At 35.9% G+C, this 24,321-nt stretch overlaps 1 protein-coding gene across 1 annotated transcript in view; it reads right to left on the bottom strand.

Moving 5' to 3' along the window:
* UBE2U (ubiquitin conjugating enzyme E2 U) overlaps nucleotides 1–24,321 on the bottom strand; it is a 169,010-nt gene that overhangs the window by 74,624 nt on the left and 70,065 nt on the right. The window contains exons 6-7 of the mRNA XM_053693081.1: nucleotides 22,798–22,924; nucleotides 4,863–4,929 (exon numbers count right to left, since the gene is read on the bottom strand). Coding sequence (XP_053549056.1) covers nucleotides 4,863–4,929; nucleotides 22,798–22,924 — 194 coding nt within the window. The remainder of the gene's footprint in view (nucleotides 1–4,862; nucleotides 4,930–22,797; nucleotides 22,925–24,321) is intronic.

Below are 24,321 nucleotides of genomic sequence, written 5' to 3'. Positions count from 1 at the left end.
GTAACAATAATTTAGTGTTCTAGGTCATTCACTTAGTCACACATTGTTTGACAGTAGACAATCACAGTAACAATAATTTAGTGTTCTAGGTCATTCACTTAGTCACACATTGTTTGACAGTAGACAATTACAGTAACAATAATTTAGTGTTCTAGGTCAATCACTTACCCACACATTGTTTGACAGTAGACAATCACAGTAACAATATTTTAGTGTTCTAGGTCATTCACTTAGCCACACATTGTTTGACAGTAGACAATCACAGTAACAATAATTTAGTGTTCTAGGTCATTCACTTAGTCACACATTGTTTGACTGTAGACAATCACAGTAACAATAATTTAGTGTTCTAGGTCATTCACTTAGTCACACATTGTTTGACAGTAGACAATCACAGTAACAATAATTTAGTGTTCTAGGTCATTCACTTAGCCCCACCTTGTTTTACAGTAGACAATCACAGTAACAATAATTTAGTGTTCTAGGTCATTCACTTAGTCACACATTGTTTGACTGTAGACAATTACAGTAACAATAATTTAGTGTTCTAGGTCATTCACTTAGCCCCACCTTGTTTGACAGTAGACAATCACAGTAACAATAATTTAGTGTTCTAGGTCATTCACTTAGTCACACATTATTTGACAGTAGACAATCACAGTAACAATAATTTAGTGTTCTAGGTCATTCACTTAGCCCCACCTTGTTTGACAGTAGACAATCACAGTAACAATAATTTAGTGTTCTAGGTCATTCACTTAGTTACACATTGTTTGACTGTAGACAATCACAGTAACAATAATTTAGTGTTCTAGGTCATTCACTTAGTCACACATTGTTTGACAGTAGACAATCACAGTAACAATAATTTAGTGTTCTAGGTCATTCACTTAGTCACACATTGTTTGACAGTAGACAATCACAGTAACAATATTTTAGTGTTCTAGGTCATTCACTTAGTCACACATTGTTTGACAGTAGACAATCACAGTAACAATATTTTAGTGTTCTAGGTCATTTACTTAGTCACACATTGTTTGACAGTAGACAATCACAGTAACAATAATTTAGTGTTCTAGGTCATTTACTTAGTCACACATTGTTTGACAGTAGACAATCACAGTAACAATATTTTAGTGTTCTAGGTCATTTACTTAGTCACACATTGTTTGACAGTAGACAATCACAGTAACAATAATTTAGTGTTCTAGGTCATTTACTTAGTCACACATTGTTTGACAGTAGACAATCACAGTAACAATATTTTAGTGTTCTAGGTCATTCACTTAGTCACACATTGTTTGACAGTAGACAATCACAGTAACAATATTTTAGTGTATTAACTTTCTGCATGAGTAAAATTATGTTTTTGGGGCTTTAATAAACCGTATCTTGCTCTAGCACTTTGCACAGAATGTCGGTGGTGAGTCTGAAACACATTTTGTTACACAATATAAACTTGTAATAGAAGACCCAGTGTATGGTTTGTTTTCATTTTAACTTACATACTTTTATTATGGGCTATGGCAGAGTGATTCCTTTTTGTTGTATTATTGGTACCATGGTGGTATGAGACACCACTTAAATAAAGGCTAAGGCCAGTAAATTCCCTACCTTCCCTGGCTGTGTGTATGTTGATAGTAAGTGGGACAGATACACTAAGAAGCCACTGAAGCTCACTGTCAATACATGGAATACATTCATCTGATTGGCTGACAATATTTCATCAATCATTTAACTGGTTCCTATACTAGCCAATCAGGCATCAAGTTGTTGACCAATTAAGGCTTGGTGTTAATGGCTCTCTGTCATTGGCTGAAGGACCTTCAGGAGCTAATAGGCTACTATTACTCAGTTTAACATTTGCTTGCTTCTGATTGGTCCATAGTTAACTGAAACATTGTTGTAGTTCACCTGCTGGACCCCTGGTCCTGTTAAGGACCCTCCAAGACTTAATGAATAATTATTTTCTTAAACTCTCCTTGGCACATAAGTCTCCCTAGTGGATTCTTAAAGGGAAACTAAACCCACAAATTTTCTTTCAGGATTCAGATAGAGGATACAATTTTAATTAACATTCCAATTTATTTATATTATCTAATTTGCTTAATTTTTTAGATATCATTTGTTGAAGAAATAGCATTGCACATGGGTGAGCCACTCACACAAGGCATCTATGTGCAGCCACCAATCAGCAGCTACTGGGCCAATCTAGATATGCTTTCAGAAAAGGATATTAAGAGAATGAAGCAAATTAGATAATCAAATTAAATTAGAAAGTTGTTTAAAATTGCATGTTCTTTCAAAATCAGGAAAGAAAAAAAATATGGGTTTCATGTCCCTTTAATCTTACCCCAGAACACTCCATAGTGCAGCACAATAACTCCTTATACATAACCACTTACCCGGGCATTCAACTTCCTACTTCTATGCAGGATCACAGCAGAGTACTTACCCCCTCTCTATAGCTACATCTGGAATTCTCCATCTAATGACAAACCGGCATTCAGAGCTGGACTTACTCTACTGAAGCTCTTAGACACTGATTAATTACACAGTCACTTTCATTTCATCCACTTGTACCCAGTAATACCATTAATGGCATGGGATATGTTTATATTACCAACTCAAATTGTTTCATGTCCCTTTAATGAAAGCCTATTTATTTCCGATTACTTATATGCCCACCATGTATATAGAACACAGAATTAACATATTTACTGGAAGGTTTTATCACTTGACCAAACATAAAGGTGGATTTTTTATGAATAGTTTCCAGAGAAATTAAGAACTGCTTGCACTCTATTGTTAGCAAAATGTATGTAACATTTTTCATCAGAGGAAGAGGTGACTGATGCGGGAGTAAAGTTGTTTAGGTTTTGAATCATATAATACATTGCTTTATTCTATTTTAAAATCTCAATCAGCTAGATTACGAGTTGTGCGTTATGACTCAAAAATTGGTATGGGCTATAATGCTTAATTTTCCCTAATGCTATTACAAGTCTTGTAGGTATAGGTGTACCGTACACCTGTTGCAATCAGCCAATAGAATTGAGCTTTCATCCTATTGGCTGATCCAATCAGCCAATAGAATGAGAGCTCAATCCTATTGGCTGATTGCAACAGCCAATAGGATGAAAGCTCAATCCTATTGGCTGATTGCAACAGCCAATAGAATGTTTTCCCCTTTAATTCCTATTAGCTGATAGAATTCTATCAGCCAATTGGAATGTAAGGGACGCCATCTTGGATGACATCACTTAAAGGGAAACTTCATTTTCCAGCGGATATCGTAAGAAGAGGATGCTCTGCGCCGGTTGTCTTGAAGATGGACCCGTTCCGCGCCGGTTGGATGAAGATAGAAGATGCCGTCTGGATGAAGACTTCTGCCCACTTGGATGAAGACTTCTGCCGCCTGGATGAGGATGGATGTCCGGTCTTCGAAAACTGTAAGTGGATCGTCGGGGGGTTAGTGTTAGTTTTTTTTAAGGGTTTATTTTCTGATTAACATTTTGGGGAATGTAAAAGAGCTAAATGCCCTTTTAAGGGCAATGCCCATCCAAATGCCATTTTCAGGGCAATGTTTAGCTTAGGTTTATTTAGATAGGTTTTTATTTGGGGGGTTGGTTGTGTGGGTGGTGGGTTTTACTGTTGGTGTTGTTTGTATTTTTTTTACAGGTAAAAGAGCTGATTTCTTTGGGGCAATGCCCCGCAAAAGGCCATTTTAAGGGCCATTGGCAGTTTAGTGTAGGCTAGGTTTTTTTTTTTATTTTGGGTGGGCTTTTTTATTTTGATAGGGCTATTAGACTCGGTGCAATTCGTTTTTATTTTTGATAATTTTGTTTTTAATTTTGTGTAATTTAGTGTTTTTTTTGTAATTTAGATAATTGTATTTAATTAATTTAATTTATTTTATTTTATTGTAATGTTAGGTTTTATAGTAAGGCAGCTTAGGTTTTATTTTTATTTTATAGGTAACTTTGTATTTATTTTAACTAGGTAGTTAGTAAATAGTTAATAACTATTTACTAACTAGTCTACCTAGTTAAAATAAATACAAACTTGCCTGTAAAATAAAAATAAACCCTAACATAGCTACAATGTAATTATTAGTTATTTTGTAGCTAGCTTAGGTTTTTTTTTTACAGGTAAGTTTGTATTTAGTTTTAAATAGTAATTATTTAGGTAATAATTGTAAATTTAATTTAGATTTATTTTAATTATATTTAAGTTAGGGGGTGTTAGGGTTATGCTTAGGGTTAGGGTTAGGTTTAGGGGTTAATATATTTATGTAGTGTTAGTGATGTGGGAGGCGAGAGGTTTAGGGGTTAATAACTTTAGTATAGTGGTGGCGACATTGGGGATGGCAGATTAGGGGTTAATAAGTCTAATGTAGGTGGCGGCGATGTTAGGGGCAGCAGATTAGGGGTTAATAACTTTATGTAGGTATAGGCGATGTCGGGGATGGCAGATTAGGGGTTAATAACTGTAATGTAGGTTGTGGCGATGTTAGGGGCGGCAGATTAGGGGTGTTTAGACGTGGTTTTTATGTTTAGGGTTTTAGGTTTAAACATAACTTTTTCTTTCCCCATAGACAATTGATGTCTATGGGGAAATCGTGCACAAGCACGTCAAAGCAGCGCTCGTATTTTGGTGCGGTATGGAGCTCAATGCAACCATATCGCCCGCACAAGCCTGCTTTTTTTAAACCTGTAATAGCAGCGCTATAGAGAGGTGAAATAACGACACTTTTGTGGCGGTCGTTAAAATCCCTATAGCGCTCAAAACTCGTAATCTAGCTGAGTATTACTAAAATATTTTTTTAAATATTAAAATAATGTTTTGTTTTTTTGCCAAACCTCATCCCAGAAGATGGTCTGGGCATCCCGGTCTCTTCTAGGCAGTTGTAATCAGGTACACAGCCAGCTGGGGGGAAAAACAACTATATAAAATATGGAATTGCATTAAATGGATATTAAACAGTGCTCCTTTAGTAAAAACAAATATGTTAAATCAAAGTAAACATAAAAAACAGCAAACAACTTACTTGTTTTCTTACAAAATGAGCACTTAGATTTTCTCAGTGAAGCCACTGCCAACAGGGAAATAAAAGAGCTGGCATGTTGGCAACTTGCATTTTGCCTTTCTGAGCATGAGCAAAGCTGACTCCCTGCTTATCTAGTATTCACTTAATAGTAAACTAGTTCATGTTACTCTAGAAGATTTATTAAATCAAACTAGAGAAGCCTTACTGTAGAGAGCCTATCCCCTTGAAGGACTATGACAGGAAGCAAAGGAAACTGCACAAATTAAGTTAAAATAAAAAATAAACAATAAAATCCTTTTACAATTTTGAATAATACATATTGTAACGATTTATAGTTATTATAACCCTTTTTTTTATTACAACAATTAAAGACTGTTTTATATCCCTTTAAAGGGACATGGATCATACACATGAAAGAGAGAAATACTTGTGCTTTCCTATATCTGTCTGTTCATTTCTATATTTTCTGAAATTCATTTTTGCTTATTTTTCCCCCTTTATCAGTATTAGCCATTATTCAACTCCTCTCCCTGTCCTTTCATTGGAGTTAAACACATAGAATAAAGGGGCAGTAAAGTCAAAATTAAACTTTCAAGATTTACATATAATTTTCTAATTTACTTTGATTATCTAATTTGTGTCATTCATTTTTTTCCTTTGTTGAAAAGCATACCAAGGTAGGCTCAGGAACAGCAGTGCACTTTTTGGGAGCTAGCTGCTGATTTGTGGCTACACTCATATTCTCCTTATCATTGGCTCACTTGATGTGTTTAGCTAGGTCCCTGCAGTGCATTGCTGCTCTTACAACAAAGGATCTTCAAGCCTTGCATCAATGGGCTGAATGATTCCATTAAAAAAAAGAAAAAGAAAGACTGAACATCTTCCATTGGTTAAGGCACCCCACCCAATCTCAGGTGTATTTGTGTTCTCTTGATATTCTTTTTTGAAAGCTAAACCTAGGTAGGCTCATATGCTACTTTCTAAAGTCAACTTTCTTGAAGGTCGCCTCTTATCTCAGTGCATTTTGACAGATGCTGCTAGCTCATGTGTGCATTATTGGTGACATTCTGCTCACTTCCGTGGAGTTATTTATGAGTCAGCACTGATTGGCTTAAATGCAAGTCTGTCAAAAGAACTTAGATAAGGGGGAATTCTGCAGAGGCTTAGATACAAGGTAATCGCAGAGGTGAAAAGTATATTAATATAACTGAGATAAGGAGCAGTCTGCAGAGGCTTAGAAACAGGGTAATCACAGAGGTAAAAAGTATATTAATATAACTGAGATAAGGGACAGTCTGTAGAGGCTTAGATACAAGGAAATCAAAGAGGTAAAAAGTATATAAATATAACTGAGATAAGGAGCAGTCTGCAGAGGTGTAGATACATGGTAATCACAAAGGTATATTAATATAACTGAGATAAGGGGCAGTCTGCAGAGGCTTAGATAAAGGGTAATCACAGAGGTAAAAATTATATTAATATAACTGAGATAAGGAGCAGTCTGCAGAGGCTTAGATACAAGGTAATCACAGAGGTAAAAAGTATATTAATATAACTGAGATAAGGAGCAGTCTGCAGAGGCTTAGATACAAGGTAATCACAGAGGTAAAAAGTATATTAATATAACTGTGATAAGGAGCAGTCTGCATAGGGTTAGATACAGGGTAATCACAGAGGTAAAAAGTATATTAATATAACTGAGATAAGGGACAGTCTGCAGAGGCTTAGATACAAGGTAATCACAGAGGTAAAAAGTAAATTAATATAACTGAGATAAGGAGCAGTCTGCAGAGGGTTAGATGCAAGGTAATCACAGAGGTAAAAAGTATATTAATATAACTGAGATAAGGAGCAGTCTGCAGAGGGTTAGATACAAGGTAATCACAGAAGTAAAAAGTGTATTAATATAACTGAGATAAGGAGCAGTCTGCAGAGGGTTAGATACAAGGTAATCACAGAGGTAAAAAGTATATTAATATAACTGAGATAAAGTGCACTCTGCAGAGGCTTAGATACAAGGTAATCACAGAGGTAAAAAGTATATTAATATAACTGAGATAAGGAGCAGTCTGCAGAGGCTTAGATACAAGGTAATCACAGAGGTAAAAAGTATATTAATATTACTGAGATAAGGGGCAGTCTGCAGAGGCTTAGATACAAGGTAATCACAGAGGTAAAAGTATATTAATATAACTGAGATAAGGGGCAGTCTGCAGAGGCTTAGATACAAGGTAATCACAGAGGTAAAAAGTATATTAATATAACTGAGATAAGGAATAGTTTGCAGAGACTTAGATACAGGGTAATCACAGAGGTAAAACGTGTATTAATATAACTGAGATAAGGAGCAGTCTGCAGAGGCTTAGATACAAGGCAATCACAGGGGAAAAAGTATATTAATATAACTGAGATAAGGAAAAGTTTGCAGAGGCTTAGATACAAGGTAATCACAGAGGTAAAAAGTATATTAATATAACTGAGATAAGGGGGCAGTCTGCAGAGGCTTAGATACAGGGTAATTACAGAGGTAAAAAGTATATTAATATAACTGAGATAAGGGGCAGTCTGCAGAGGCTTAGATACAAGGTAATCACAGAAGTAAAAAGTACATTAATATAACTGAGATAAGGAGCAGTCTGCAGAGGGTTAGATACAAGGTAATCACAGAGGTAAAAAGTACATTAATATAACTGAGATAAGGGGAAGTCTGCAGAGGCTTAGATACAAGGTAATCACAGAGGTAACAAGTAAATTAATATAACTGAGATAAGGAGCAGTCTGCAGAGGGTTAGATACAAGGTAATCACAGAGGTAAAAGTATATTAATATAGCTGAGATAAGGAGCAGTCTGCAGAGGCTTAGATACAGGGTAATCACAGAGGTAAAAAGTATATTAATATAACTGAAATAAGGGGCAGTCTGCAGAGGCTTAGATACAAGGTAGTCACAGAGGTAAATAGTATATTAATATAACTGAGATAAGGGGCAGTCTGCAGAGACTTAGATACAGGGTAATCACATAGGTAAAACGTGTATTAATATAACTGAGATAAGGAGCAGTGTGCAGAGACTTAGATACAGGGTAATCACAGAGGTAAAAAGTGGATTAATATAACTGAGATAAGGAGCAGTCTGCAGAGGCTTAGATACAAGGTAATCACAGAGGTAAAAAGTATATTAATATAATTGAGATAAGGAGCAGTCTGCAGAGGGTTAGATACAGGGTAATCACAGAAGTAAAAAGTGTATTAATATAACTGAGATAAGGAGCAGTCTGCAGAGGCTTAGATAAAAGGTAATCACAGAGGTGAAACATATATTAATATAACTGAGATAAGGGGCAGTCTGCAGAGGCTTAGATACAAGGTATTCACAGAGGTAAAAAGTATATTAATATAACTGAGATAAGGGGCAGTCTGCAGAGGCTTAGATACAGGGTAATCACAGAGGTAAAATGTATATTAATATACCTGAGACAAGGAGCAGTCTGCAGAGGCTTAGATACAAGCTAATCACAGAGGTAAAAAGTATATTAATATAACTGAGATAATGAGCAGTCTGCAGAGGCTTAGATACAAGGTAATCACAGAGGTAAAAAGTATATTAATATAACTGAGATAAGGGGCAGTCTGCAGAGACTTAGATACAAGGTAACCACAGAGGTAAATAGTATATTAATATAACTGAGATTAGGGGCAGTCTGCAGAGACTTAGATACAGGGTAATCACAGAGGTAAAAAGGTATATTAATATAACTGAGACAAGGAGCAGTTTGCAGAGGCTTAGATACAATGTAATCACAGAGGTAAAAAGTATATTAATATAACTGAGATAAGGAGCAGTTTGCAGATCCTTAGATACAGGGTAATCACAGAGGTAAACAGTGTATTAATATAACTGACATAAGGGGCAGTCTGCAGAGGCTTAGATACAAGGTAATCACAGAGGTTAAAAGTATATTAATATAACTGACATAAGGGGCAGTCTGCAGAGGCTTAGATACAAGGTAATCACAGAGGTAAAAAGTGTATTAATATAACTGAGATAAGGGGCAGTCTGCAGGGGCTTAGATACAAGGTAATCACAGATGTAAATAGTATATTAATATAACTGAGATAAGGGGCAGTCTGCAGAGACTTAGATACAGGGTAATCAGAGGTAAAAAGGGTATTAATATAACTGAGATAAGGAGCAGTTTGCAGAGACTTAGATACAGGGTAATCACAGAGGTAAAAAGTGTATTAATATAACTGAGATAAGGAGCAGTTTGCAGAGGCTTAGATACAAGGTAATCACAGAGGTAAAAAGTATATTAATATAACTGAGATAAGGAGGAGTTTGCCGATACTTAGAAACAGGGAAATCACAGAGGTAAAAAGTGTATTAATATAACTGAGATAAGGGGCAGTCTGCAGAGGCTTAGATACAAGGTAATCACAGAGGTAAAAAGTGTATTAATATAACTGAGATAAGGGGCAGTTTGCAGAGGCTTAGATACAAGGTAATTACAGAGGTAAAAAGTATATTAATATAACTGAGATAAGGGGCAGTCTGTAGAGGCTTAGATACAAGGTAATCACAGAGGTAAAAAGTATATTAATATAACTGAGATAAGGGCAGTCTGCAGAGGGTTTGATACAGGGTAATCACAGAGGTAAAAAGTGTATTAATATAACTGAGATAAGGAGCAGTCTGCAGAGGCTTAGATACAAGGTAATCACAGAGGTAAAAAGTATATAATTATAACTGAGATAAGGAGCAGTCCGCAGAGGCTTAGATACAAGGTAATTACAGAGGTAAAAAGTATATTAATATAACTGAGATAAGGGGCAGTCTGCAGAGGCTTAGATACAGGGTAATCACAGAGGTAAAAAGTATATTATTATAACTGAAATAAGGGGGCTGTCAGAAGAGGCTTAGATACAAGGTAATCACAGAGGTAAAACATATATTAATATAACTGAGATAAGGGGCAGTCTGCAGAGGGTTAGATACAAGGTTATCACAGAGGTAAAAAGTATATTAATATAACTGAGATAAGGGGCAGTCTGCAGAGGCTTAGATGCAAGATAATCACAGAGGTAAAAAGTATATTAATATAACTTAGATAAGGAGCAGTCTGTAGAGGCTTAGATACAGGGTAATCACAGAGGTAAAAAGTATATTAATATAACTGAGATAAGGAGCAGTCTGCAGAGGCTTAGATACAAGGTAATCACAGAGGTAAAAAGTATATTAATATAACTGAGATAAGGGGCAGTCTGCAGAGGCTTAGATACAAGATAATCACAGAAGTAAAACGTATATTAATATAACTGAGATAAGGAGCAGTCTGCAGAGGCTTAGATACAAGGTAATCACAGAGGTAAAAAGTATATTAATATAACTGTGATAAGGAGCAGTCTGCATAGGGTTAGATACAGGGTAATCACAGAGGTAAAAAGTATATTAATATAACTGAGATAAGGGACAGTCTGCAGAGGCTTAGATACAAGGTAATCACAGAGGTAAAAAGTAAATTAATATAACTGAGATAAGGAGCAGTCTGCAGAGGGTTAGATGCAAGGTAATCACAGAGGTAAAAAGTATATTAATATAACTGAGATAAGGAGCAGTCTGCAGAGGGTTAGATACAAGGTAATCACAGAAGTAAAACGTATATTAATATAATTGAGATAAGGAGCAGTCTGCAGAGGTTTAGATACAAGGTAATCACAGAAGTAAAACGTATATTAATATAACTGAGATTAGGAGCAGTCTGCAGAGGCTTAGATACAAGGTAATCAGAGGTAAAAAGTATATTAATATAACTGTGATAAGGAGCAGTCTGCATAGGGTTAGATACAGGGTAATCACAGAGGTAAAAAGTATATTAATATAACTGAGATAAGGGACAGTCTGCAGAGGCTTAGATACAAGGTAATCACAGAGGTAAAAAGTATATTAATATAACTGTGATAAGGAGCAGTCTGCATAGGGTTAGATACAGGGTAATCACAGAGGTAAAAAGTATATTAATATAACTGAGATAAGGGACAGTCTGCAGAGGCTTAGATACAAGGTAATCACAGAGGTAAAAAGTAAATTAATATAACTGAGATAAGGAGCAGTCTGCAGAGGGTTAGATGCAAGGTAATCACAGAGGTAAAAAGTATATTAATATAACTGAGATAAGGAGCAGTCTGCAGAGGGTTAGATACAAGGTAATCACAGAAGTAAAAAGTGTATTAATATAACTGAGATAAGGAGCAGTCTGCAGAGGGTTAGATACAAGGTAATCACAGAGGTAAAAAGTATATTAATATAACTGAGATAAAGTGCACTCTGCAGAGGCTTAGATACAAGGTAATCACAGAGGTAAAAAGTATATTAATATAACTGAGATAAGGAGCAGTCTGCAGAGGCTTAGATACAAGGTAATCACAGAGGTAAAAAGTATATTAATATAACTGAGATAAGGGGCAGTCTGCAGAGGCTTAGATACAAGGTAATCACAGAGGTAAAAGTATATTAATATAACTGAGATAAGGGGCAGTCTGCAGAGGCTTAGATACAAGGTAATCACAGAGGTAAAAGGTATATTAATATAACTGAGATAAGGGGGCAGTTTGCAGAGACTTAGATACAGGGTAATCACAGAGGTAAAACGTGTATTAATATAACTGAGATAAGGAGCAGTCTGCAGAGGCTTACATAAGAGGCAATCACAGGGGAAAAAGTATATTAATATAACTGAGATAAGGAAAAGTTTGCAGAGGCTTAGATACAAGGTAATCACAGAGGTAAAAAGTATATTAATATAACTGAGATAAGGGGGCAGTCTGCAGAGGCTTAGATACAAGGTAATCACAGAGGTAAAAAGTATATTAATATAACTGAGATAAGGGGGCAGTCTGCAGAGGCTTAGATACAGGGTAATTACAGAGGTAAAAAGTATATTAATATAACTGAGATAAGGGGCAGTCTGCAGAGGCTTAGATACAAGGTAATCACAGAAGTAAAAAGTACATTAATATAACTGAGATAAGGAGCAGTCTGCAGAGGGTTAGATACAAGGTAATCACAGAGGTAAAAAGTACATTAATATAACTGAGATAAGGGGAAGTCTGCAGAGGCTTAGATACAAGGTAATCACAGAGGTAACAAGTACATTAATATAACTGAGATAAGGAGCAGTCTGCAGAGGGTTAGATACAAGGTAATCACAGAGGTAAAAGTATATTAATATAGCTGAGATAAGGAGCAGTCTGCAGAGGCTTAGATACAGGGTAATCACAGAGGTAAAAAGTATATTAATATAACTGAAATAAGGGGCAGTCTGCAGAGGCTTAGATACAAGGTAGTCACAGAGGTAAATAGTATATTAATATAACTGAGATAAGGGGCAGTCTGCAGAGACTTAGATACAGGGTAATCACATAGGTAAAACGTGTATTAATATAACTGAGATAAGGAGCAGTGTGCAGAGACTTAGATACAGGGTAATCACAGAGGTAAAAAGTGGATTAATATAACTGAGATAAGGAGCAGTCTGCAGAGGCTTAGATACAAGGTAATCACAGAGGTAAAAAGTATATTAATATAATTGAGATAAGGAGCAGTCTGCAGAGGCTTAGATACAAGGTAATCAGAGGTAAAAAGTATATTAATATAACTGTGATAAGGAGCACTCTGCATAGGGTTAGATACAGGGTAATCACAGAGGTAAAAAGTATATTAATATAACTGAGATAAGGGACAGTCTGCAGAGGCTTAGATACAAGGTAATCACAGAGGTAAAAAGTATATTAATATAACTGAGATAAGGAGCAGTCTGCATAGGGTTAGATACAGGGTAATCACAGAGGTAAAAAGTATATTAATATAACTGAGATAAGGGACAGTCTGCAGAGGCTTAGATACAAGGTAATCACAGAGGTAAAAAGTAAATTAATATAACTGAGATAAGGAGCAGTCTGCAGAGGGTTAGATGCAAGGTAATCACAGAGGTAAAAAGTATATTAATATAACTGAGATAAGGAGCAGTCTGCAGAGGGTTAGATACAAGGTAATCACAGAAGTAAAAAGTGTATTAATATAACTGAGATAAGGAGCAGTCTGCAGAGGGTTAGATACAAGGTAATCACAGAGGTAAAAAGTATATTAATATAACTGAGATAAAGTGCACTCTGCAGAGGCTTAGATACAAGGTAATCACAGAGGTAAAAAGTATATTAATATAACTGAGATAAGGAGCAGTCTGCAGAGGCTTAGATACAAGGTAATCACAGAGGTAAAAAGTATATTAATATAACTGAGATAAGGGGCAGTCTGCAGAGGCTTAGATACAAGGTAATCACAGAGGTAAAAGTATATTAATATAACTGAGATAAGGGGCAGTCTGCAGAGGCTTAGATACAAGGTAATCACAGAGGTAAAAAGTATATTAATATAACTGAGATAAGGGGGCAGTTTGCAGAGACTTAGATACAGGGTAATCACAGAGGTAAAACGTGTATTAATATAACTGAGATAAGGAGCAGTCTGCAGAGGCTTAGATAAGAGGCAACCACAGGGGAAAAAGTATATTAATATAACTGAGATAAGGAAAAGTTTGCAGAGGCTTAGATACAAGGTAATCACAGAGGTAAAAAGTATATTAATATAACTGAGATAAGGGGGCAGTCTGCAGAGGCTTAGATACAAGGTAATCACAGAGGTAAAAATTATATTAATATAACTGAGATAAGGGGGCAGTCTGCAGAGGCTTAGATACAGGGTAATTACAGAGGTAAAAAGTATATTAATATAACTGAGATAAGGGGCAGTCTGCAGAGGCTTAGATACAAGGTAATCACAGAAGTAAAAAGTACATTAATATAACTGAGATAAGGAGCAGTCTGCAGAGGGTTAGATACAAGGTAATCACAGAGGTAAAAAGTACATTAATATAACTGAGATAAGGGGAAGTCTGCAGAGGCTTAGATACAGGGTAATCACAGAGGTAAAAAGTATATTAATATAACTGAAATAAGGGGCAGTCTGCAGAGGCTTAGATACAAGGTAGTCACAGAGGTAAATAGTATATTAATATAACTGAGATAAGGGGCAGTCTGCAGAGACTTAGATACAGGGTAATCACATTGGTAAAACGTGTATTAATATAACTGAGATAAGGAGCAGTGTTCAGAGACTTAGATACAGGGTAATCACAGAGGTAAAAAGTGGATTAATATAACTGAGATAAGGAGCAGTCTGCAGAGGCTTAGATACAAGGTAATCACAGAGGTAAAAAGTATATTAATATAATTGAGATAAGGAGCAGTCTGCAGAGGGTTAGATACAGGGTAATCACAGAGGTAAAAAGTGTATTAATATAACTGAGATAAGGAGCAGTCTGCAGAGGCTTAGATAAAAGGTAATCACAGAGGTGAAACATATATTAATATAACTGAGATAAGGGGCAGTCTGCAGAGGCTTAGATACAAGGTATTCACAGAGGTAAAACGTATATTAATATAACTGAGATAAGGGGCAGTCTGCAGAGGCTTAGATACAAGGTAATCACAGAGGTTAAAAGTATATTAATATACCTGAGACAAGGAGCAGTCTGCAGAGGCTTAGATACAAGCTAATCACAGAGGTAAAAAGTATATTAATATAACTGAGATAATGAGCAGTCTGCAGAGGCTTAGATACAAGGTAATCACAGAGGTAAAAAGTATATTAATATAACTGAGATAAGGGGCAGTCTGCAGAGGCTTAGATACAAGGTAACCACAGAGGTAAATAGTATATTAATATAACTGAGATAAGGGGCAGTCTGCAGAGACTTAGATACAGGGTAATCACAGAGGTAAAAAGGTATATTAATATAACTGAGACAAGGAGCAGTTTGCAGAGGCTTAGATACAATGTAATCACAGAGGTAAAAAGTATATTAATATAACTGAGATAAGGAGCAGTTTGCAGATCCTTAGATACAGGGTAATCACAGAGGTAAAAAGTGTATTAATATAACTGAAATAAGGGGCAGTCTGCAGAGGCTTAGATACAAGGTAGTCACAGAGGTAAATAGTATATTAATATAACTGAGATAAGGGGCAGTCTGCAGAGACTTAGATACAGGGTAATCACATAGGTAAAACGTGTATTAATATAACTGAGATAAGGAGCAGTGTGCAGAGACTTAGATACAGGGTAATCACAGAGGTAAAAAGTATATTAATATAATTGAGATAAGGAGCAGTCTGCAGAGGGTTAGATACAGGGTAATCACAGAGGTAAAAAGTGTATTAATATAACTGAGATAAGGAGCAGTCTGCAGAGGCTTAGATAAAAGGTAATCACAGAGGTGAAACATATATTAATATAACTGAGATAAGGGGCAGTCTGCAGAGGCTTAGATACAAGGTATTCACAGAGGTAAAAAGTATATTAATATAACTGAGATAAGGGGCAGTCTGCAGAGGCTTAGATACAGGGTAATCACAGAGGTAAAAAGTATATTAATATACCTGAGACAAGGAGCAGTCTGCAGAGGCTTAGATACAAGGTAATCACAGAGGTAAATAGTATATTAATATAACTGAGATAAGGAGCAGTCTGCAGAGGCTTAGATACAAGCTAATCACAGAGGTAAAAAGTATATTAATATAACTGAGATAATGAGCAGTCTGCAGAGGCTTAGATACAAGGTAATCACAGAGGTAAAAAGTATATTAATATAACTGAGATAAGGGGCAGTCTGCAGAGGCTTAGATACAAGGTAACCACAGAGGTAAATAGTATATTAATATAACTGAGATAAGGGGCAGTCTGCAGAGACTTAGATACAGGGTAATCACAGAGGTAAAAAGGTATATTAATATAACTGAGACAAGGAGCAGTTTGCAGAGGCTTAGATACAATGTAATCACAGAGGTAAAAAGTATATTAATATAACTGAGATAAGGAGCAGTTTGCAGATCCTTAGATACAGGGTAATCACAGAGGTAAAAGGTGTATTAATATAACTGACATAAGGGGCAGTCTGCAGAGGCTTAGATACAAGGTAATCACAGAGGTAAAAAGTGTATTAATATAACTGAGATAAGGGGCAGTCTGCAGGAGCTTAGATACAAGGTAATCACAGAGGTAAATAGTATATTAATATAACTGAGATAAGGGGCAGTCTGCAGAGACTTAGATACAGGGTAATCAGAGGTAAAAAGGGTATTAATATAACTGAGATAAGGAGCAGTTTGCAGAGACTTAGATACAGGGTAATCACAGAGGTAAAAAGTGTATTAATATAACTGAGATAAGGAGCAGTTTGCAGAGGCTTAGATACAAGGTAATCACAGAGGTAAAAAGTATATTAATATAACTGAGATAAGGAGGAGTTTGCCGATACTTAGATACAGGGAAATCACAGAGGTAAAAAGTGTATTAATATAACTGAGATAAGGGGCAGTCTGCAGAGGCTTAGATACAAGGTAATCACAGAGGTAAAAAGTGTATTAATATAACTGAGATAAGGGGCAGTTTGCAGAGGCTTAGATACAAGGTAATTACAGAGGTAAAAAGTATATTAATATAACTGAGATAAGGGGCAGTCTGTAGAGGCTTAGATACAAGGTAATCACAGAGGTAAAAGTATATTAATATAACTGAGATAAGGGCAGTCTGCAGAGGGTTTGATACAGGGTAATCACAGAGGTAAAAAGTGTATTAATATAACTGAGATAAGGAGCAGTCTGCAGAGGCTTAGATACAAGGTAATCACAGAGGTAAAAAGTATATAATTATAACTGAGATAAGGAGCAGTCCGCAGAGGCTTAGATACAAGGTAATTACAGAGGTAAAAAGTATATTAATATAACTGAGATAAGGGGCAGTCTGCAGAGGCTTAGATACAGGGTAATTACAGAGGTAAAAAGTATATTAATATAACTGAGATAAGGGGGCAGTCAGCAGAGGCTTAGATACAAGGTAATCACAGAGGTAAAAAGTATATTATTATAACTGAAATAAGGGGGCTGTCAGAAGAGGCTTAGATACAAGGTAATCACAGAGGTAAAACATATATTAATATAACTGAGATAAGGGGCAGTCTGCAGAGGGTTAGATACAAGGTTATCACAGAGGTAAAAAGTATATTAATATAACTGAGATAAGGGGCAGTCTGCAGAGGCTTAGATGCAAGATAATCACAGAGGTAAAAAGTATATTAATATAACTGAGATTAGGAGCAGTCTGCAGAGGCTTAGATACAAGATAATCACAGAGGTAAAAAGTATATTAATATAACTGAGATAAGGGGCAGTCTGCAGAGGCTTAGATGCAAGATAATCACAGAGGTAAAAAGTATATTAATATAACGGAGATAAGGGGCAGTCTGCAGAGGCTTAGATACAAGGTAATCACAGAAGTAAAAAGTATATTAATATAACTGAGATAAGGAGCAGTCTGCAGAGGCTTAGATACAAGGTAATCACAGAGGTAAAAAGTATAATAATATAACTAAGATAAGGGGCAGTCTGCAGAGGCCTAGATACAGGGTAATCACAGAGGTTAAAAGTATATTAATATAACTGAGATAAGGAGCAGTCTGCAGAGGCTTAGATACAAGGTAATCACAGAGGTAAAAAGTATATTAATATAACTGAGATAAAGGGCAGTCTGCAGAGGCTTAGATACAAGGTAATCACAGAGGTAAAAAGTATATTAATATAACTGAAATAAAGGGGCAGTCTGCAGAGGGTTAGATACAAGGTAATCACAGAGGTAAAAAGTGTATTAATATAACTGAGATAAGGGGCAGTCTGCAGAGGCTTAGATACAAGGTAATCACAGAGGTAAAAAGTATATTAATATAACTGAGATAAAGGGCAGTCTGCAGAGGCTTAGATACAAGGTAATCACAGAGGTAAAAGTATATTAATATAACTGAGATAAGGAGCAGTCTGCAGAGGCTTAGATACAGGGTAATCACAGAGGTAAAAAGTATATTAATATAACTGAGATAAGGAGCAGTCTGCAGAGGCTTAGATACAGGGTAATCACAGAGGTTAAAAGTATATTAATATAACTGAGATAAGGAGCAGTCTGCAGAGGGTTAGATACAAGGTAATCACAGAGGTAAAAAGTATATTAATATAACGGTGTTGGTTATGAAAACTGGGCAATGGATAATAAAGGGATTATCTATCTTTTTAAACAATAGACATTTTCAAGTAGTCTGTCCCTGCTGTATAACAAAAATGTATTTGCTGTACTATAACTAGGTTAAAAATGGTCTTTAAACTGCTGTGTACAACCGCACAGTACATGGTTAATACTCACCAAGCTGTTCTCTTATTTTAACGCATTACAGAAACCAGTTAAAGCTCTGTATTTTATACTGGGCGCTGCCATCTTTTTAGATGCGTATTGTTGTATCCTGTAATACAAGCAGGGCACTTTCACAGATCAGTGGCTTACTGACAGCTGTACCTTGCACTTTGGGTTAACTTGCACAATAGAATCCTGAAGCTTTACATTTTCTCTTTGTTTTTACACAATTTAAAGGGACGTGAAACCCAAAATTTTTCTTTCATGATTCAGATAGAGAATACAATTTTAAACAACTTTCCAATTTACTTCTATTATCTAATTTGCTTCATTCTTTAGAAGAAATAGCAATACACATGGGTGAGCCAATCACACAAGACCATCTATGAGCAGCCACCAATCAGCAGCTACTGAGCCTATTTAGAAATGCTTTTCAGTAAACGGTATCAAAAGAATGAAGAAAATTAGATAATATAAGTAAATTGGAAAGTTGTGTAAAATTGCATGCCTGGTCTAAATCATGAAATAATTTTTTTTTATTCATGTCCCTTAAAATGTTGCATAAGAAATATATAATTTAATAATATAGAGAAATGCAGCCACTGTGAAAACATACAGAAGTACGCAATATAGCTTGTCAAGAAGACAGGAATGTCATTGACCTGTGAATGTGCACTACTTTTGTCACACGTGTACAACTACTTAGGGGCGATTTAACAACGGCCGAATGGCCCCTAATCGCCCTGTTTCCGCGCAAGCCTTCAGGTCTTGAGACCGCAGCCTCTTAACTCATACGCCTCCTCTGAGGCTGCAGTCTGCAATCCACCCGATCGGGTTGATTGACACCCCCTGCTAGCGCCTGCGAATCTGCAGGGGACAGCATTGCACAAGCAATTCACCAGACCTGCTTGAGCAATGTTAAATGCCGACTGTAATATGAAGATGCAGACACAAGAGGAAAACAAAGAGCAGTGTGAATAGCAATCATGTAGTTGCACCCAGCAGTTAAATGTCGATTTAATGTGTATTTACCACTTCTCTGGCATGAGATGGGTTAATGAAATTTGGCCCAGAGGTTAGTGCTTAGCAGCACCTGAGACTCGTTCCAACACATTGCTTGATAAGAACACTCTAAAGCTATTTGCTAAATCTTTTTGGGAACATAACTTGAAAGCAAAATAATCAGCACAGAATGTAGCGCCAGGCTGTATATTTTTAGAGGAAGGTTGTCTGCTTAACCATAATCTTGGAGCGGAAAGTAGATTTACTTCTGCTCTTCGCTAGCTTTGTGTGAAATCCATTTGCAAATCCATTGGTGCCAGAGAAATTCTCCCCATGAGCTCACGGTACAAAACTTGCAGAAAAAGTAATATGTTGTTAGCCCTTTCGGGACTTTAGTGACACAAAAACAACTGCAAAGGATTTTCTAGTAAAATAACAACTAGCGGGAAAAGAACCGAATATTTATACATCTTTTAGAGAGGTTAAGAAAACCTTTGAGGTTATACAAGCTTGGTACCACACCTATAAAACACTTTCAGTCATTACTGTTACTACTTTGTAATACATTATTAATAAACACCTAGATTACGAGTTTTGCGTTACGGTTTTAACGCTGAATAAATGGTCATTTCAGCGTGAAAACCGTAACGCAGCCATTACGAGTCGTGTCATAGCTATATCGCAAGCATTTTAGCCTGTAACGCAACGTCAATCCCGCACTCAAAAAAATGGAGGATGGATCCGCTCTGCGCCGCCGGGATGAAGATAGAAGATGCCGCCTGGATGGATGAAGGCCTCGCCGCTTGGATGAAGACTTCTCGCCGCCTGGATATCCGGACTTCAGAAACTGTAAGTGGATCATCGGAGGTTAGTTTTTTTTTTTAGATTAGGGTTTGTGCTATTTTGAAAGAGCTAAATGCCCTTTTAAGTGCAATGCAAATTAGTTAAATGCCCTTTTAAGGGCAATGCCCATATAAATGCCCTTTTCAGGGCAATGGGTATCTTAGGTTTTTTTTAGAGTTAGGTTTTTTATTTTGGGGGGTTGGTTGGGTGGTGGGTTTTACTGTTGGGAGTCTGTATGTTTTTTTACAGGGAAATGAGCTGATTTCTTTAGGGCAATGCCCTTCAAAAGGCCCTTTTAAGGGCTATTGATAGTTTAGTTTACGCTAGGGTTTTTTTTTATTTTGGGGGGCTTTTTTATTTTGATATGGCTATTAAATTAGGTGTAATTAGTTTAAAGATCTGTAATTTGTTTTTTATTTTCTGTAATTTAGTGTTTGTTTTTTTTGTAATTTAGCTAATTTAATTTAATTTATTTAATTGTATTTAATTTAGTTAATTTATTTAATAGTAGTATAGTGTTAGGTGTTATTGTAACTTAGGTTAGGATTTATTTTACAGGTCAATTTGTATTTATTTTAGCTAGGTAGTTTATTAAATAGTTAATAACTATTTAATAACTATTCTACCTAGTTAAAATAAATACAAACTTGCCTGTAAAATAAAAATAAACCCTAAGCTAGCTACAATGTAACTATTAGTTATATTGTAGCTAGCTTAGGGTTTATTTTATAGGTAAGTATTTAGTTTTAAATAGGAATAATGTAGTTAATGATAGTAATTTTATTTAGATCTATTTAAATTATATTTAAGTTAGGGGGGGTTAGGGTTAGACTTAGGTTTAGGGGTTAATACATTTAATATAGTGGCAGCGACGTTGGGGGCGGCATATTAGGCGGTTACTAAGTGTAGTTAGGTTGCGGCGACATTGGGGGCGGCAGATTAGGGGTTAATAAATATAATGTAAGTGGCGGCGATGTTGGGGGCAGCAGATTAGGGGTTAATAAGTATAATGTAGGTAGCGGCGGTGTATCGTAATCTGGCCGATTGTAATTTTTATAGTAGTGTTTTCTTCAATTGGTAGCTTAATTTTAGTTTAAACTTAGTTTTTTTAATTTAACAGGTAAGTTTTAATTTAATTTTAATATAAAGTTAGGCGGCGTTAGGTTTAGGGGTTACTAGTTTAATTTAGTATATTTTGTTGTTTGGGGCTTTCAGTTTAGGGGTTATTAGGTTTATTATAGTGACGGCGGTGTAGGGCTTAATAACTTTAGTATAGTGGGATTGATGTGGGCGGATGGCAGATTAGGGGTTAATTATATTTAAATAGTGTTTGTGATGCGGGAGGGCGGCGGTTTAGGGGTTAATAACTTTAGTATAGTGGCAACGATGTCGGGAGTGGCGGAATAGGGGTTAACAACTTTAATATAGTATTTGCAATGCGGAAGGACCTCGGTTTAGGGGTTATTAGGTAGTTTATGGGTGTTTAGTGTACGTACTTTGTAACACTTTAGTTATGAGATTTATGTAACAGTTTTGTAGCGTAAAACTCATAACTACTGCTTTCAGATTGCGAAACGGATCTTGTCAGTATAGACTGCAACGCAAGCTTTTTAGCCTCACCGCAAAACTCCTAATGGCAGCGCTATGGAAGTCCTGTGAAAAAATTTAATTTTTACGAGTGCGGGACTGACGTTGCGTTACAGGCTAAAAGGTTTGCGGTACAGCTATACCAACAAGACTTGTAATGACTGCAGTGCTGTTTTAACGCTGAAATTACCATTTTTTAGAGTTAAAACACTAACGCACAACTTGTAATCTAGGCGAATGCTGGTAACAAATCTAAATCAAAGATTCCACGAAAAGGAAAGCCGAGATGAATGAAATTCGGCCGAACTGAGTATTGGGAGAAATCAGAAATGAATCTTCAGTACAAAACTATTTTTTTCCATGCACAACTCTAATTATTTTTTATAAAAACATAAAGCAGAAGGTGACTTTTACACTTTGCAATACCTTTGTATGCAAGATGCCAGCTTTGAGATTCTTTCTGAAAGATTATGTCTGCAACATTCAAAGAAACAAAAGTCACTATCCTATCTTTTCGGCATTATAGTAATAATTTGCTTGTTAAGAATCTCCTGGTTCCTGTGTGCGTAGAAACGATACATTTAAAAGCTTTAACTACTCTCTGAAAGTGGTGAATGACACAGTTACTTTGTGACATTTGACATTAGCAAGCTGCATATAATGATGTCACACACAATGAGCAAGTACCCAGGAGGAGAGGTAATCCTTTATTAGTCTCACTGAGATGGGTGACAGACAGCAGACATTTTTGTTAAAGTTTGGCGTCATGGATGGCCAGATCTTTGTACAAATAGGAACTTTTCCTGTGACACTGTGGCCACGACACCAACGTAAAATAAACCGTTTCATATGAAAAAAAGGAATTATTGTTTCTACAGATTTTAATAACAATGCATATCCTTCCACCCATACGATTATTTTATAACTTAGCCTACGCAGTATGTCACATGTATTCTCCAAAATGTGTATAATATTATTAACAAAAATAATAATAATGCAATAATAATGGTAGCGTTACTTACACTCAATCTGTCTGCTGATTTTCACACAGTCCAGGACCATCTGTCTATACATGGATGGATTTGTCTTCAACATTTCTGCGGCTTCCAAATTAACTGTATTTTCCACTTCTGGATTAGAAAGCATAGTCTGTGTTTCAAGATATAATAAGTTATGCTATTTGCTTGATCCCAGTGTGGTACTTAATCATACTGAGATGTTCAAATCACTACAAATAAAATCACAGAGAGGATGCACAAAAAATACTTTTTTTGTAATATAATTGCCTAAATACATACTAAATATATGCTACACAAAATGATATATTCAAAGCAGAGATTAGCCTGAGAATATTATGTAAATTTATTTATTTATTTTTTAAATGATTTTGGCTGCTCACAGTCTATCAGTGATTTGCTCCCAAAACATTTTTTGTTTTCTGGCCAAATTGGAGCTCATTTCCATTGAGCCAGCGGCCGACAGCTAAAAGTAGTTTACGGCTCCATTTTAGTACCAGGTTTCCATTGAAATGTTTTGCGCATTGTGTGCAGTTGCTCTTTTCGTGTAGGTGTTAGTTAAAATTCCACTTCCACCCGACGTCAGATTTCTCGGAAAATCGCGGCATAACAAGATCGTTGGTTTGGTAACCCAACCGTACACTAGAACATTTACGTTTAACGTCTACACTCCTTATCTGTGATCACCTCTAGAGAGAAGCAAAGATACATTAAATTAATTAACAAATTAAATGAAATTAAAAATGTTTAATGAAAAATCTTTTTTTCTTTGTTCTATTACATTTTTTATTTATTTATCCATGTTATATTTATTGCTGCACTAGGCCTAGGCCTAGATGGAATTATGGAGATATGCACTTGATTATATTTTTATATGTAAAATACATATTGATATTTAAAGAGGACATAACTCCAACTAGCCCTATACCTGGGCCAACAATAAGTATTACAAATAACAATACATTTATAAAGTGAAAAACTTGTATTGTTTGAAACCTTTAAACATCAATAGAAAAAGAGGCCTCAAAAAGCTTATTTTTCCTCTTTTTCACCTAGTTAAGCATTCCGTAATGTTTGAGACCTTATCGACAGCTTCCGACAGTGTTTGCACATTCAATGGAAACCTTTTTGGCTTCTAGGGGCCATGTAATTCTGGAAAACTAGAGGACAGTAGTTTTTTCATTTTACAACCTCATGAAAACCTAATTGTGGCACAATGGAAATGATCCCTTGGTCCACGTGTTTTTATAAATGATCACAGTACAAAATGGATCCATGCATTAAAGCCCACAGTGGCGAATTTTCAATGGAAAAGATCCTGAAAAAGCCCCTTTGTGTGTTTAGTAATTGTTATTTGGGATAGAAACTGAGAGGTCTGTCAGGGTACCTGTGAAGTAGCATTAAATAAACTACAAATATATCACAATTTAATATTTCATGTTAGCTAATATCTCCCCTGACAACAGACCAACACCCTTTTTCTTGGTCACACAGGAGAGAACAAAGGAATTGCTATCAAAATAATCTTAG

This window comes from Bombina bombina, chromosome 10 (genome assembly GCF_027579735.1).
Source record: "Bombina bombina isolate aBomBom1 chromosome 10, aBomBom1.pri, whole genome shotgun sequence".
Classification (NCBI taxonomy): domain Eukaryota; kingdom Metazoa; phylum Chordata; class Amphibia; order Anura; family Bombinatoridae; genus Bombina; species Bombina bombina.
This window is presented reverse-complemented; position numbering and strand designations above follow the sequence as displayed.